The 15200-nt window shown below is 42.9% G+C and overlaps 2 protein-coding genes across 5 annotated transcripts in view; one reads left to right on the top strand and one right to left on the bottom strand.

Moving 5' to 3' along the window:
• LOC5511648 (tetratricopeptide repeat protein 12) overlaps positions 1 to 15200 on the bottom strand; it is a 59125-nt gene that overhangs the window by 43643 nt on the left and 282 nt on the right. For 2 of the 3 annotated variants that reach the window (XM_048732600.1, XM_048732602.1), the window contains exons 2-12: positions 14631 to 14821; positions 14333 to 14363; positions 13675 to 13874; positions 13260 to 13319; positions 12974 to 13045; positions 12822 to 12882; positions 12673 to 12725; positions 4415 to 4550; positions 3558 to 3633; positions 2119 to 2213; positions 1270 to 1456 (exon numbers count right to left, since the gene is read on the bottom strand). In XM_048732600.1, the coding sequence (XP_048588557.1) occupies positions 1270 to 1456; positions 2119 to 2213; positions 3558 to 3633; positions 4415 to 4550; positions 12673 to 12725; positions 12822 to 12882; positions 12974 to 13045; positions 13260 to 13319; positions 13675 to 13874; positions 14333 to 14363; positions 14631 to 14821 (1162 nt within the window). The remainder of the gene's footprint in view (positions 1 to 1269; positions 1457 to 2118; positions 2214 to 3557; positions 3634 to 4414; positions 4551 to 12672; positions 12726 to 12821; positions 12883 to 12973; positions 13046 to 13259; positions 13320 to 13674; positions 13875 to 14332; positions 14364 to 14630; positions 14822 to 15200) is intronic. The other variant, XM_048732601.1, reaches the window with a different exon arrangement.
• Positions 5313 to 11865, top strand: LOC5511681 (trimethyllysine dioxygenase). 2 transcript variants are annotated; one of them, XM_048732605.1, is made up of 3 exons: positions 5313 to 5645; positions 5894 to 6826; positions 10774 to 11865. In XM_048732605.1, exons 2-3 carry the CDS (start codon positions 6554 to 6556, stop codon positions 11812 to 11814), a joined length of 1314 nt encoding a protein of 437 aa, XP_048588562.1. In that variant the 5' UTR covers positions 5313 to 5645; positions 5894 to 6553; the 3' UTR covers positions 11815 to 11865. The 2 variants fall into 2 exon arrangements, with proteins under 2 accessions (XP_048588562.1, XP_048588561.1); XM_048732604.1 differs by having other exon boundaries at positions 5313 to 6144; positions 6473 to 6826.

Here is a 15200-nt window from a genome sequence, read left to right as displayed (position 1 = left end):
TTAAGGGCAAGCCTGTTCGCCTCGTATTAGAGCTAACCTAGCTCCGACGTAACAGACATGGCAAACAGCGACGTTAGCAGTGGTGCCATATACCCCTCGCTTCCCAGTGTTTGCCCCCCGAAGGGTACGCACATGACGCCTGCCGTTCCGGCAAGCATCGGCGGCGACGTGCAAAGCTTTCGACTCCAGAAAATATGTGACACTCAGTCGGTTCTAGACAACGAGATAACGCATCATCGACAGGTGCGGAGGAAGTATAAGCGCGCCTTTGCCGTTACCCATGCTGTGTCTGTGGCATCCGGCATCGCTGTAGGGGCGCTTTCCAGCGCCGGGGTGGGGGTCTCTTTGAGTGGGATAGGGGTTCTGATCGGCGGTCCGCTGGCAGGGGTCGCTGGGCTGGTCGGTGTCTTGGGCGCAGGCGCAGGGGTAGTCTCTAGGGGTCTTACGAGCAAGATGGCTAAACACGAAGACACGATGGTTTTAGCGGAGAGTAAGAAAAACTCGATCAGCGAGCTGGTCTCTAAGGCTCTGCAAGACGGGCATATCTCAGACGAAGAGTTTCGGCTAATACTTCGGGAACAAGAGAGATACTACGCGCTCAAGGCCGCTATCAGAGCTCGACACGGCCTCGCATCGCGTGGGAAAAAAAGCAAGGAAGGGCCCTCCCTGGAAACACGCGAAAAGATGAAAAAGAGACTAGAGAGATGAAAAAAATATACTACAGGACAGACAGGGGTCTAATTGCAAGGTTCCCGCATGTTACCGCGCGGAGCCGCGCGGAGCCGCGCGAAGCCGCGCTGGGAGCATACCGCCGCCGGAACGGCAAGCGCTTGCCGTTCCTTGCCGTTCCGGCAGGCTGGGGGGGCGCGGCGGGGCGCGGTGCGGGTGCGCTTCGCGCTCTCGTTTCTATGAAAGGCCCCAGTCCCGCTGCTGTCGATAGACAGCGGATTAATGATTGCTAACCATTGCTAATTATTTATCTACGCGAAGTGGTCCCGACGTAGATTAATGATTGCTAATTATTCATCTACGCGAAGGGGTCCCGACGTAGATTGATAATTAGCAATTATTAGTCTACGCGGAACGCGATTTGGTGTCTATGAAAGTCCCCAGCCCCCCCGTCCCCAATACGCCAATTATAGCCATATAGTATTGCCAATTCCCGGGCGTGCTTTTCGGATTTCCTGTGGTGCTTCAGGTTTTTTCGTGGTTTATGATGTAGTCACCCCAAATCCCAATTAGATGGCCTGGGACAGTATTAGTGCTTACTTGACGAAATCTTCGCCAGCGACTAACAGGCTACGCCCAACTTCCGTGATAGACAGCTCGTGCAGTAGTGACGTCATAGCTTCGGTGACCAATGTGTCCGCAGGCTCGGTTAAGTGTCGACAGAATGCGTGGCTATGATCGATCGACAAGAACTCCTTGACGTTAAAATCTAAGAAGACGTTAAAATCTAAGTAGAAGCTAAGTAGAAGCTAAGTAGAAGCAGTGATTAGTCTTTGATGCACATAAGGTTGGTTCTTACGAGGACGAAAGCGCAACGCGTGTATGGTTTTTCCATTATGACTGGAAGCAATGCGGCTTGATTTTTAGCGATGGCGCTTGTGTTCGACCGATTCTCACTTGTGTTGCGCTTGTGCTCGACCGATTCTCACTTGTGTTGCGCTTGTGTTTGATCGATCCTTACTTGTGTTGCCCTTGTGTTTGACCGATTCTAAATTGTGTTACGCTTATAAAGTGCTTGTGAGAGCCAACCTTTAGTGGACATTCAAGTGTAGTTGGTGCATTATTAAATCATTATTATTATTATATTATCATCTCTCTTTAATTTATCGAGTTGAATGAGTTACAGTATGAGCCTGGATTACGGTGCAAATCTATTTTTCTTTAACTTTCAATCGTATAAAACCCAGGTTCAATTGACGCTCGAGGGTCAGCACTCTCATTTTTCGCCAAACGAATGCCGAACATTTGAAGGTGCTGTCTCGAAGCGCCCGTATAGATAATACCGGATTCTACACCAGAAACCCGCAATTGAAAGGTTTCTGTTTCTACTTTATCCATCAAAATATATGGACATCATTTCCTCTAGATTAGAATATGTCATCCGCTTACTGTTGTCTTTGCACGCCTTCTTCAGAACTCTCATTATTCCGCACATCATTTCGATATCGTCTATATTTTTGAGAGATTCTGAACCGGACCATATCCTAAAAATAACGTACATGTGTAAACGCGATCAGAGACCATGGTAAGAATGCCTGTGAATAGTCTAGCACAGTCTGGTAAGCACCACAACTGTAAGACAGCAACTTTTTATTCACTATTTCATTGGGGCGTGCAATTGTCAAGAAAGCCAATGTCGAGGACACAGCGGACCATGTTCAGCAGGTATGGCAAAGGTCGACTTTTAAGCAATGGCCTTTGAAATTCATGAAGCCAATCAAAACGAGTGATGGGTAGCAAATTTTTAAGTGTCGGATGAATGAGCGTTAGAACATCTTGCCAGCGCGTATACTCAGTATTGGCTTTGGGAAAGGAGGGGGGGGGGGGGGGGGTGGTTGGGTGCGCAGTCGGTTCACTGTCAATAATAACAGTCAAGAATATCAAAGTGGAACACTTGTGTCACTAATAAGGGTTGTAGCATGAATACATACTATCACGAATCATATCAAGTGCGCATCGGTAGTCATTGCAAGTCATTGCAATCCACTGTAGTCAATGGCAAGTCATATCAGTCTATAGTAGAACACTGCCATACTCATAGTATGGCAAGCCATGGCACACCATGGCAGTGTATGGCAGGTTATGGCAATACTTTGGTAGACCATGATAAGCCATGGCACACAATGGCAAGGTATGGCAAAACATTGCCATGACGTGCCATGGCATTCAATACTCAAAGTACGGCAGAGTCATGGCACACCATGGCAGTGTATGGCAGGTTATGGCAATACTTTTGACCATGATAAGCCATGGTACATCATGGCACACAATGGCAAGGTATGGCAAAACATTGCCATGACGTGCCATGGCATTCAATACTCAAAGTATGGCAGAGTCATGGCAATGTTTGGCCATACATTGCCATGGTGTGCCATGATGTACCATGGCTTGCCACGGTCCACCATAGTATTGGTATTGTCATAACCTGCCATACATGACGTGCCATGCTTTGAGTATGGAAGTGTACTACCACATAGACTAATATGACTTGCCATTGACTACAATGGATTGCCATGACTCGCCAACGACTATCGCTGCGTGCTTGATATAATTCGTGATAGTATTTATTGGTGCTACTCGTGATAGTATGTATTGGTTTTAAAATCCATATTGGTGACACAAGTATTCCACTTTTATATTCGTGACGGTTATCATTGACTCTCTACCGCGCAGCCAGGTAGGTATCACATGGAATAATGTATACCTGTATACGCGCCTTCCATGATTAGCTGAATCGCTATGGGATAGGTGGAATTTGATTGCTTAGCGTTTTCAAAGTTGTCAGAATGGCCGCCTACCTGGGTCCTCAGGGTAATAGGTGAGAGTACCTGGATATCGGTGTGTTGTTGGTGGCATGTGACAGTTTGAAGCCATTACAAGTACGGAATAGGGTTCTGTTGATATCTAAATACGATAATTATGGTGTATAAACATGCAAAAATTTACGTTTAAACGGTAGGTATACAACTGCGCTTTTCAGCGAGTCAATGTGTTCGAAGCCGAAGGGTTTCATGAATGCCAAATAATGAGCGTAAAAATAGTAAATCAAGGGTAAGAACTTTATTTATGACGATCAATTACATACACCTTATGCCACATGGAAATAGGTAAATTCTCATTAGCTTTTCATGTGAGACCAGGCAAAGTAAAAGGAAACTAGAGGTAAAGTCTTGATGAAAGATTTAAATTAATGTAATAACATTACATTTCTGTAATGTACATTTCTGTTCTCGTTACATTCTTGTAAAAAAATTTAAAACCGGCATAAAAAACAACCAAAGTTTTTCACAAGTTCCATCGATGTCTTTATCAAACGTTGTTTCCATTGTAAAATTATAATTCCTTGTTTTCTCGAGACATCGGAGTAAATTGGAGGATCGAGCGTATAAAAGCCTCTCTCATTTTCGTAGGCTGATATGGAGAAGCTATTACAATAATCTTTATTTGATTTTGTAAACGAAGTATGAACTTTAATTAGAGGCTATTTCGAGACTTCAAGAATGTTGATCGTTCAGTCCTTTATAAAATTGAACAGTTTATTCGTCTGATACGTTAAAAGTGATATTTATAGGTCTGATTCACTATTGACGAGATTTGATTGAATATATCTTAGTTACTCGATTGAATTAGCCGATGGAAATGGATGCTCTGCATTGAGCTGGCTAGGACTAGTGCTCTGAAATACCTGTAGCCAGGAGTGTATCGATTTGTTTGATCGCCTGGAGATAACCCATAATGCCTTGATCTGGGAGGAGCAATAACTTAACCGCTGACTCCATCTCAGTTGCACTATCCGCTCTCTCTGCTATCAGCCTTGCAGCCTGAAAAGAGGGAAATTAAATTTCAAACGTACAAGACCATCTTCCTTGATCACATGAATTACGGATAGCGTAAAAGCGATATTAGTCCACTCACCTTTTTTAAACCTTCTCCAATAACCCCCACCCCACCCCTAGAGCCAAAATTTCAATAGTGTGCATTATTACTCATTTTATAATTGTTAATTTCATATCTTAATGATATTTGGGTGAACATTCAAAGTGAAATATCAAAATATCATAATTAATGGGATAATAATGGTAATCGACCAAACAAAAGGAAACTCAAATCTCATTTATAACGTTCTCATTAATAAGACAAGCAGGTAGATTAAAAAATATAAATATCACTATCAATAAATAGAAAACAGCAGGATAAAGTGGGCTATGTGCACGGAGTTGCTACCCAATTGACAACCTTGACAACCAAATGATCTCCTTAACGTAGCTAAATGATTTTTGGCAAGTGGATATATCTCATGGTGTAGATAAATTAAACAGTGGCATTTCGGTAGAAACTATCACCTAACACGAAAAAACAAGTATTTGGTAACGAAAAATAAAAAAAAAAGAAGAAAAAGAAAAAAAAGAAGAAAAAGAAAAAAAAGAAGAAAAAAGAAAACAAGTTTGAGCGTTCAAAGGGAACGCTCAAAAGGGAACGCTCAAAAGGAAACGCTCAAAAGGACGCTCAAAAGGGAACGCTCAAAGGGAACGCTTAATTTAGGATGTAACGCAATGGGTAGCAACTCCGTGCACATAGCCAGTGATATTCGAGAATAGCCAGTAATCGCCCTAAAGCAGGAAAGGATACGTCACTTTAAAGTACAAAAATAATTACATTCATTTTCACATCATCCTGGGAAAAGCTTTCTTTAGTATCCTTTTATTATGTCTGTGTGGTAGTAGTTCGGTGAAGATCTCGTTTTTCTGTCCTATGATTCTTTTGGAACCCTAGTATCTTTTCGTTGAATATTCACGGCTGATAATTTTCTGTAATGTTTTAGCAGTGATATAAAATCTTTCAAGCTTTACTGCTAGACGGATAAAAACTCCTGTACGCGGACTGTTGCAGATATAAGCGGCGGTGCGAGGAAACAGGTGTTTTGCAAGACATTTCGGTTCTTTTGTGTGTATAATTAGAAAAATCCTTCTTGAAATGAAATAATAAATTCTTTTTCTGGTCATACATGCGTGGGATGGTCTCCAGAGACTGCATATTTACAATGCATAGAGCATCCGAGCTTGACTTTATCGTAATAAAACAATCGACTCGATATATTTGCATTGAATACGGCTCATGGATAATGCGACGTTTAAACTTAACCTCAGAAACTGCGAGGAAACAGGTGTTTTGCAAGACATTTCGGTTCTTTTGTGTGGATAATTAGAAAAATCCTCCTTGAAATGAAATAATAGATTCTTTTTCTGGTCATATATGCGTGGAATGGTCTCCAGAGACTGCATATTTACAATGCATAGAGCATCCGAGCTTGACTTTATCGTAATAAAACAATCGACTCGATATATTTGCATTGAATACGGCTCATGGATAATGCGACGTTTGAACTTAACCTCAGAAACTCACGCAAAAAGTCGGGTAAGTTTGTATTTCTTCCACGCTAACAAACTTTTATCTCGTCTAGATGAAGGGTGATTTTGCTCATTTTTTTTTTAAAGGTTAGATGTTGAAGTGCAATAGTTAGCTATAGTTTAAGGTCAAAATGTGTTTACGACTTCAATCGCCAATATGCATGTGTTTGATTTTCCAAATAAATTATATATAATGTATTATGTATGCGGTGTTTCAAAACAATTTTTTTATAACTAAAGCTCATTCTATTGTACTCTATTGTGTGCAGACAGAACAAATGGAGTGGAAAGGTATTTTGGTATGACACTAATTCTTTCTCTTCATCTGCATTTAGAAAGTGGGCGCGACGAATAGCAGGTTGCTTCAAGAGTTGGTTATAAGTGGCCATTTTTAGGACTTTAGACGGTAACAAGTCATGAGAACTTCAGCAATTCTTCGAGCATGCTGTGGAGCTACAATGCTTCGAGCACCTTTTCGAGTTTTAGGCGTATCGCACTGTAAGGAGTCCCTGGAAATAACTTGGCAAGATGGCGCCGTCAGCCAGTTTCCCAGTGCTTGGCTGAGAAATTCTGTAAGGGATGATATCATCTTTGACACCCAAACCTTTATCTACAATCAGCGGAGTTTTGCGGATTTCTCGGCAAAAGAGTCTCCCATCATCTCGGCGAGTTACAAACAGGAAAGCGATGACCATTCGATCGTTGGAAAGTTTTGGTTATGTCGCCGTTTCCATTGTCCCGTGAAATTCTTTTTCTAAACTAAATCCACCACAAACCATGAAACCAAAGGAAGAACAAAAGGCGACAATGAATTCTGACATCTACTGTGGCATCTACCATAGCGTACAGCGGTAATCAAGCCTATCGGACGTGTTCAATTCTGTTCCGATTCAAATGTGATTTTGCCATCTTTTCACTATGGCAATGGCTCTCCAACTACCCATAACTATTCTTGCCATCGTACTTAATGTACTGGACAGCTCAGTCAGCGAGGTTTGTTCGTCTGAGGCGCCATTCGCGATACCCGGAGTTCAAGGTAACTTGGAGTTTAAAGCCAGTTCATTCAAAGTCAATCAGCCAAGAAGCTCTGCATTTGCATTCATTAATTCACTGTCAAGGCAGCGTCACGGCCGAATGCTTGGCCCTGTTTTGAACGATTCTACGTCGCCTCGCATTTCATTGATCCTTATAATTATGGCAAATGACTGTTCAACGATGAACCCGGGCCCCGTTAAAGATCCTTGTGGCATCTGTCAAAAGCCAACTAGATCGAACCAAAGAGCGATTCAGTGTGACGAGTGCGACATGTGGTATCATACGAAGTGTATTGCCATGACGGCTCAATCTTATGACAGATTGGGTAGTGACTCCCAGCTTGCGTGGCTGTGCAATAAATGCCTTTTCCCAAACTTCTCGACGACGTTCCTGTTAAACGAAATGGATCTTTGTCACGAAAACCGCTTTGAAAGTCTCTCATCTGATTCAACAATAAGCAGCGACCCGGGATCACCTTTGTTTACGTCTAGCCCTTCAAGATTCCATGATCCCCAAGGGAACCGAGTCAAGATAACACGGAGAAAGTTAAAGATCCTCTCTCTTAACTGTAACGGGCTAAAAAGCCCGGCCAAAAAGTCGCAGTTTCAATCTCTTGTCGCACTGCATGACCCGGACGTTATTCTCGGCTGCGAATCAAAGATAAACGCTATTATTCCCACTTATTCAATCTTTCCTGAAAATTATGAAGTATATCGGAGAGATAGGACGGCTTCCGGTGGAGGTGTTTTTATAGCTGTTCGCAACGATCTGACTGCAGTGGAAGAACGGGGTCTCGACGTCGATGGGGCCGAAATGATAACAGCATCTATCCATCTCGCAAAGCGGAAGAAACTTTTTCTAACTAGTTTCTATCACCCCCCAACCGACCAGGAGGGACTCGGTCTGTTAGACGACTACTTATGCAAACTGTTCACCAAATACCAGCAGTGCCCTAATGCAATCATAGGGGGTGACTTTAACTGCTCGGGTATTGAATGGTCAAGCGGCGAGGCTGTACTCACTCCACCTGTTCACAGCTGGGACCTCGCCCTTATTGCGTTGGCGGAAAAATATGGATTATCACAGCATGTTAAGTCTCCAACTCGATATGATAGCTTCTTGGACCTTGCATTCTCGTCTAAACCTGGGCTTGTTAATGCATGTCATGTTACGTCGGGTCTAAGTGATCACAGCGCGGTTTTATTTGAAGTTGACCTTGCTCCAAAATACATCCCCAAACCCCCACGTAAGATTTATCTTTACCATAAAGCGGACATGGCTGCGTTAAAAGAACACATCGCATCCTTCCATAGGGACTATGCTGCATCGCACATGGAAAGATCCGTGGAGGAAAATTGGAATGCTATCTCAACTTGCATTAGTGATACGACTATGGAGAGGTTTATTCCATCCAAGACTTCGAAAACAAAGCGACACCTCCCCTGGATAGGCGCGCCCATCAAAAAATTGATGCGCAAACGCGACCGCGCCTTCAAAAAGTCCAAACGGACTGGGAAGGAAAAAGACCATGTGAACTATAAACGCCTAAGGAACATTGTAAGCAACAGCATCAAGGAATCACACAATAACTACGTGAGCGAGATTATGAAGGGGATTGACCTTGAATCTGATGAACCTAGGCCGAACGGAGTGAAGAGGGCGTGGTCATATCTGAAACTCTTACGCTCAGAGTTACTAGGGATACCCACTCTATTCTGGGAGGGACGGGTTTGCGCGAATGACAAATGTAAAGCTGAGGCGCTAAGGGCACAGTATGACAGTGTATTCACGCAGGAAGATAATCTTAATGTTCCCACTCTCGGCGCGTCCCCTCACCAAGACATCAAAGACATCTCCTTCTCTGTTAACGGCGTTAGAGTACAACTCGATAACATCCGTGTAGACAAGGCGTGTGGCCCAGATGCCGTCCCAGCCAGAGTCCTGAAGGAGGCTGCAACAGAACTCGCACCTATCCTTACATTACTGTTCGAGCAGTCGATGAAGGATGGCGTACTCCCTACTGTGTGGAAGGACGCGAACATATCAGCCATTTATAAGAAGGGTCTAAGATCTGACCCACAGAACTATCGCCCAGTATCTTTAACATCCTTGGTCTCCAAACTGATGGAACACATTGTCTCAAAACACATAATGTGTCACCTGTCCGCAAACAACATCATTACTCAGCTACAGCATGGTTTCCTGAAAGGCCTCTCTTGCTCCACCCAACTAATATCTGTTATACATGATTGGTCGTCGGTCCTGAACGACCATGGGCAAGTTGACGTGGTATTTCTTGATTTCGCCAAGGCGTTCGATTCAGTCCCTCACGATCGCCTACTGATCAAGGCCGAGTTCTATGGAATCAGAGGAAGACTCTTACTGTGGTTAAGGCACTTTCTTACCAACAGAAGACAGCGAGTGGTCGTGAACGGGGCCTCTTCTACCTGGTCCCCTGTGCTATCAGGCGTGCCTCAGGGCACGGTCTTAGGACCGATATTATTCCTGCTCTTCATAAACGACCTGCCATCTGGCATCAAATCACACGTGAAACTGTTTGCCGACGACAGCGTCCTATACCGCCCAATTAAGAGCCTTGATGACCACCACGCCCTACAGCAAGATCTTCACCACCTTGAACGATGGGCAGAACAGTGGCAGATGAAGTTTGCGCCCAAAAAATGTTACGTCATGACCATCACTTTAAAACGCGACAAGTCCCAGTTCCCATACCATTTGTGCGGAACCACACTGGAGGGGGTTAGCGTTCAAAAATACCTTGGAGTCCACATTTCTACATCTCTCAATTGGTCAAAGCACACGGAGGAAGTCAAGAAGAAGGCTAACGCAGTATTGGGTATCCTACAAAGAAATTTATCTTCCTGCCCAGCTGCGGTTAAAGAGCAAGCCTACAAGGCGCTGGTACGGCCACTGGTGGAGTACGGGACGGAAGCATGGAGCCCCCACACTAAGAAGGACATTCAAAAAGTTGAATCTGTACAACGCCGCGCTGCCAGATTTGTGTGCAACGACTACGGAAGGCATAGCAGCGTCACGAATATGCTGACACACCTAGGATGGCACCAGCTAGAACTTAGGCGAACAGTATTCGACTCTGTCATGTTTTATAAGATCCACCACGGGCTAGTAAAAATCGATTTCCCGAGTGATGTAATTCGCAAACCTGGTTCCTACGCAACCAGGTCAAGCGTCAGGAACACATGCCAACTTACACTCCCGCCTCCCAGTATAAACCAATTCAAATACTCCTTCTTTTCAAGAACTATCCCCGTTTGGAACTCTCTGCCCCAACAAATGCTAGACCTCAGCTCTGTCGATGAATTTAAGATAGCAGTCACTGGCGAGCTGGCCCGGCAATGATTTAGTTGCCATACTACCCATGTACATGTCGTATTGTTATCTCATCATCTTATCGAATTGTTACGTTTACTTCTTTATTTATTCATTCATTTATTGTCTCTTTTGTTTTATTTATTATTTATTTATTATCAACTGTAGTATGTGCATGGGTAGTTGGTACGCTGCCCCTCATTGCCGGATTAGCTCGCTAGTGGCAATTATTGTATTTAAAGGTTTAAAGGACGTGTCAGTTGAATGGCCTGATCACAGCACTGTCTTCAACGCATCCTGGTTGCGCGCAAGAGATTCTACCAACGCAAACCATCTGACGAACGGAAAGGACTTGGAGCTGTGGGATGCGAGCAATAAACTTGACATCACATATGATTTTGCCGAGAGGAAAGGAAAGCTTTCTTCATGGATGAACGACCTAAGGAAGTATGGGATCGCGTTCTTCAAAGATGTACCTGCGAATGATACCGGACTCAGAGACCTGTTGGAGAGCATCGGCCAAGTGATGCAGAGAACACATCCAACCAACCACCTCACAATCTCAGTAGACCCCCAGAAAATTGCTGAATCTGACTTGCACATCTACTCACCTGACAAGCACCCTGTTCACATGGATACGAGCTATTACAGCGCGCCCGCTAGACTCACAGGCCTGCTCGCGACCGAATACAACGCTCCAGTTGAGGATACAGTCAACTACTATGTGGACTCTCTTAAGGTCATAGAGGACATTCGCAAAGAGGAGCCTGAAGCTTACGAGCTTTTAAAATCCGTGCCCGCACGCTTTGCAAGGAGACGTATGACGGTCCAGGAACCGGTAGAACCAGAACGAGTCCCAGCCTTCCATTTTGAGACGCTCGTCAAAACGCCATTCATTGGATATGACGAGGGGGAAGACCGTCCGATGCTGCGCTTTAGCAACAAGCAGTGTGGAATCGACCCGGACGCCACCAAGGATCCTCAGACCATGAGGCGATTCTTTGAGGCGGTCAAACTCCTGGAGACAAAGTTGACTGATCCTGAGAATCATCAGCAGCTCGTTTTGAGGCAGGGCTGGTGCGCCGTGTTCAACAATTGGCGCGTCTGCCACGGCCGGAGTGCCGTCCACCCCACGACTCGACGCACTCTTATGCTGTCATTCATAAGCGATATCACGTGGAAAACACGATGGAGGATCCTACTGGGGGAGACGGCGGGCCTGGATCCGAAGTGGCTGTACGGATGCTCGGAAAAGGAGCTAGAAATACTTGCTAATCGATTTGAAAAATGAATTGTTTCTGATGCTGAACAATAAATAAATAATAGTGATTACTTTGATTAATATCGCCGGACTCTAACCTATTCTCTTAAATGTTACGGACCCATTAAGAATGTCATTTCAAAGCATTCATTCCCATCGGCTAATTCAATCGAGTAACCAATATATTTCCAATTAATTATTGCTTATAACACATCAGACTTCATTCGTAAAGTGATATTTTGTAGTTTTCTTGCAAATAAACCGTTGTATTTTTAATGATAAACAATAACAAACATTCTAAAGTACTTCTGTAGACTCTTCTGTAGGGAGCCCAGGTGGCGCAGTTGGCACAGCGTCGCTCTGTAGTGCTTGTGCCTCTCACCACAGGTTTCCCGGTCGCTCTGTAGTGCTTGTGCCTCTCACCACAGGTTTCCCGGTCGCTCTCTAGTGCCTGTGCCTCTCACCACAGGTTTCCCGGTCGCTCTCTAGTGCCTGTGCACTACAGAGCGACCGGGAAACCTGTGGTGAGAGGCACAACCCCTTTTTAACCAGACCTGTGGTCTGGTTATAAAGGGGTTATTTTGAGCAAAGGCATCACATTATGGTCAGGTTAGAGGGGTAAATTAAAGCCGCATTGTCACCAGTTTACTTCCGGTCGGTTGCGTAACAATATCCGATGATTTTTAACGGAAAACGCGAAAAATAGTTCAAAATATTGAAAGCAGTGTGTCTATTGGAAGTTTCTTTGAGGATGTGATTGATAATTTAGAGCGGATGGCCTATTAAATATCTCGGATTTTAATAGATTCTTTTGTCTTTTAACGGTTGAGGTTTCCGTCGAAAAAACCTACGGAAGTAAACTGGTCACAATGCGGCTTTAAGCCTTACCTTTTCTTCTTGTAGGTATCTTGTTTTCCCCAGCTCAGCCTCAGTAATGTAGTCTACAACATAAATTTAGTTTGTTTCAATATCATTAAATTGTCTTTTTCAAATATTTGTTTTGATAGGAAGTCTGTATGTAAACTGTAAGGAAATACCTTCTATAAGTTTTCCTTGCTTTGGAAGATTTTTGATTGCCATCTTGAATATATCAACAGCCTTAAAGAAATGTTTAGTTAGACATTAGTTTATAGTCTCATGTAATGGTTAATTATTTGCCGTACAATTCGAAGAAGGCAGACAAACTTACTTCATCAAACTTGTTTTGAGCTTGGAAAGCTTTTCCCATGTGCACATAGGCTTTGATGCATTTCTTATCTAGCTGCAATAAAGGTTTTTGGGGTTGTGCAGTAGTTAAAAAGGTGTCATAAAGTAGTCATAAAGGTGAGCAAAAACATATGCTATTATGTTGATCTAAGTGGAAAAAAAAAACAGCCCAAAGAAGTGGCTCCATTTATTCATTTGCACTTTTGAAAAAAAGACATTAAAGAAGCAAAAAATAACGAAGAAAAATGTAAAGAGTAAGAAATATTAACCTTTATAGCAGCTTCACAGTCTGTGATAGCATCTGTGTAATTCTTGGTTCTGATATAAGCCTGTCAAATGGATCAAATTCACAAACCACATTAGGGCAAGAATGGTTTGAAGGGTTGTCCCTTAGTTGGCAAGGAAACTGAGCTGATAATTACTTTTTCACAAACCAAAACCCAGCTAGTTTCCCTCTTTCCAAGCTTGTGAAAATTGTAGCATACTTTATCCAATAATTAGCATGTATCTTTTCAGGGGGGTATAAAACATAAAATTTGTGGAATTTCAGTAGCTCAAATACTGAAGTTTGGAACTGTCCCTTGCTATGCTTACACAACATAATATATTTGGGGACATTGGAAAAGCAAAATGAAGCCCCTCTAGTAAAACAATCCTTAGTAAAATCCTGGAACATCAAATCACCTGTGCTCTATTGGTGTAGAAAGCAGTGTTTGTTCTGTCTTGATTCAGGGCTTGAGTGTACAGCTTGACAGCTTCTTCATACTTTTGCTGTTTGAATGCTAAATTTCCTTTTTCTTTTAGCTGCAGAGCTACGGCCTCTCGTTGTTTTCTTTCCGATGCCCTGGCTTTGGCATCATCACTTACAGCTTTCATGAAATCCTCTAGGGATAAATATACATCAAATGATAAGTTCTTCCAGGGATAGGGAGGAACTTAACAGTAAATAGGGTTTAAGGGGAGTGAGAGAAACAGAATCAGATACTACCAAATACAAAACTTTGCAGCCCACTCTTAAAATTACCCTTAGCTTTACAAATATACCCCAAAATGCCTGCATTGAAATTTCTTAGAACAAAATCTGAGATCACTAATCATAATGTGGGCAAATCCATCAGTAAATGAAAGGCTTTGCAATCCTGATTACTTGGCATAGGCAGTTCCAGGGCTTGAGAATAATAAGGGAATGCCTCCCCCCTCCCCCCCCCCCCCCTCTAGCCTCCCAAGTCATTACACCATTAGCTCTCGTGAAATATTTGTATCGATATTGAGCATCACTGTCAAGTGTGCTTTTACTGAGATGTGTATCTTTATTTTACATTTATTATGTAATCATATTTACCTGCACTAACTGCCCCCACATTGTCAGAAGCCTAAATATAAACAAAGAAAATGAAATGTCACTGAAAGGGTACAAGCAGGCCTAGCGCTATGTACAGTTTGAGAATATCCTTCACAGCTAAAGGTGGCTTCTATTGACTAAAGAATACAATTGGACTTTAATGGGGTGCCTTAAAAACGCAAACACATCAAAATGAAATCTAGCCTACAGGCCTGTTAAATACACTTTCTTTATCCTCAACAGAAATTGTGTTTATCCTTATCACCGTCTATAGCTTCATTTGAATAATAAGATATACCTTCTTAGGGCCACAAGATTTATTAATTTGTGTCCCATCGAATCCAATCTTTGTGGTGATGCCAGTTTCTTTGTCGTGTATGATGGAGGCATCCGCCTTATCACCATGAACAGACAGATACTCATCAGCTTTTTTCAAGGCTACAGTCTGCTTTTCTTCCTCTGAGGAAGTCAGACCCTTCATTATTGACTCTTAAATAGAATAAAAAAATAAAAATCTTACACAGGATAGGCACTTGTACTAAAAGATCACATGACAATTTGGGTGGCAAACTCGCATACACTGGATTTTTGGGGCAAAAAAAGTCAGAAAGGGCTTTATTTTTGCCGACTGGAGAACACATTTCTGTGTTTATTTTGGCTTGAATTTGCTACGCAAATAGTCACGTGATCAACTAGTGCAACTTGCTTTATTTTCTTTGTGGGGAGGGAGGGTGAGCCGCTCTTTTGTTTCGAGCTGAAAAGTGCTTTCATATCTCGATCCACGGGGTAACTGCCTCACTTTGTAGAATAGTTGCGTATTTTTGCTTTTAAGACTTTTATTCCCATTCATTTATCTTAATTTTAATTA

The sequence above is a fragment of the Nematostella vectensis genome, chromosome 9 (genome assembly GCF_932526225.1).
Source record: "Nematostella vectensis chromosome 9, jaNemVect1.1, whole genome shotgun sequence".
Taxonomy (NCBI): domain Eukaryota; kingdom Metazoa; phylum Cnidaria; class Anthozoa; order Actiniaria; family Edwardsiidae; genus Nematostella; species Nematostella vectensis.
This window is presented reverse-complemented; position numbering and strand designations above follow the sequence as displayed.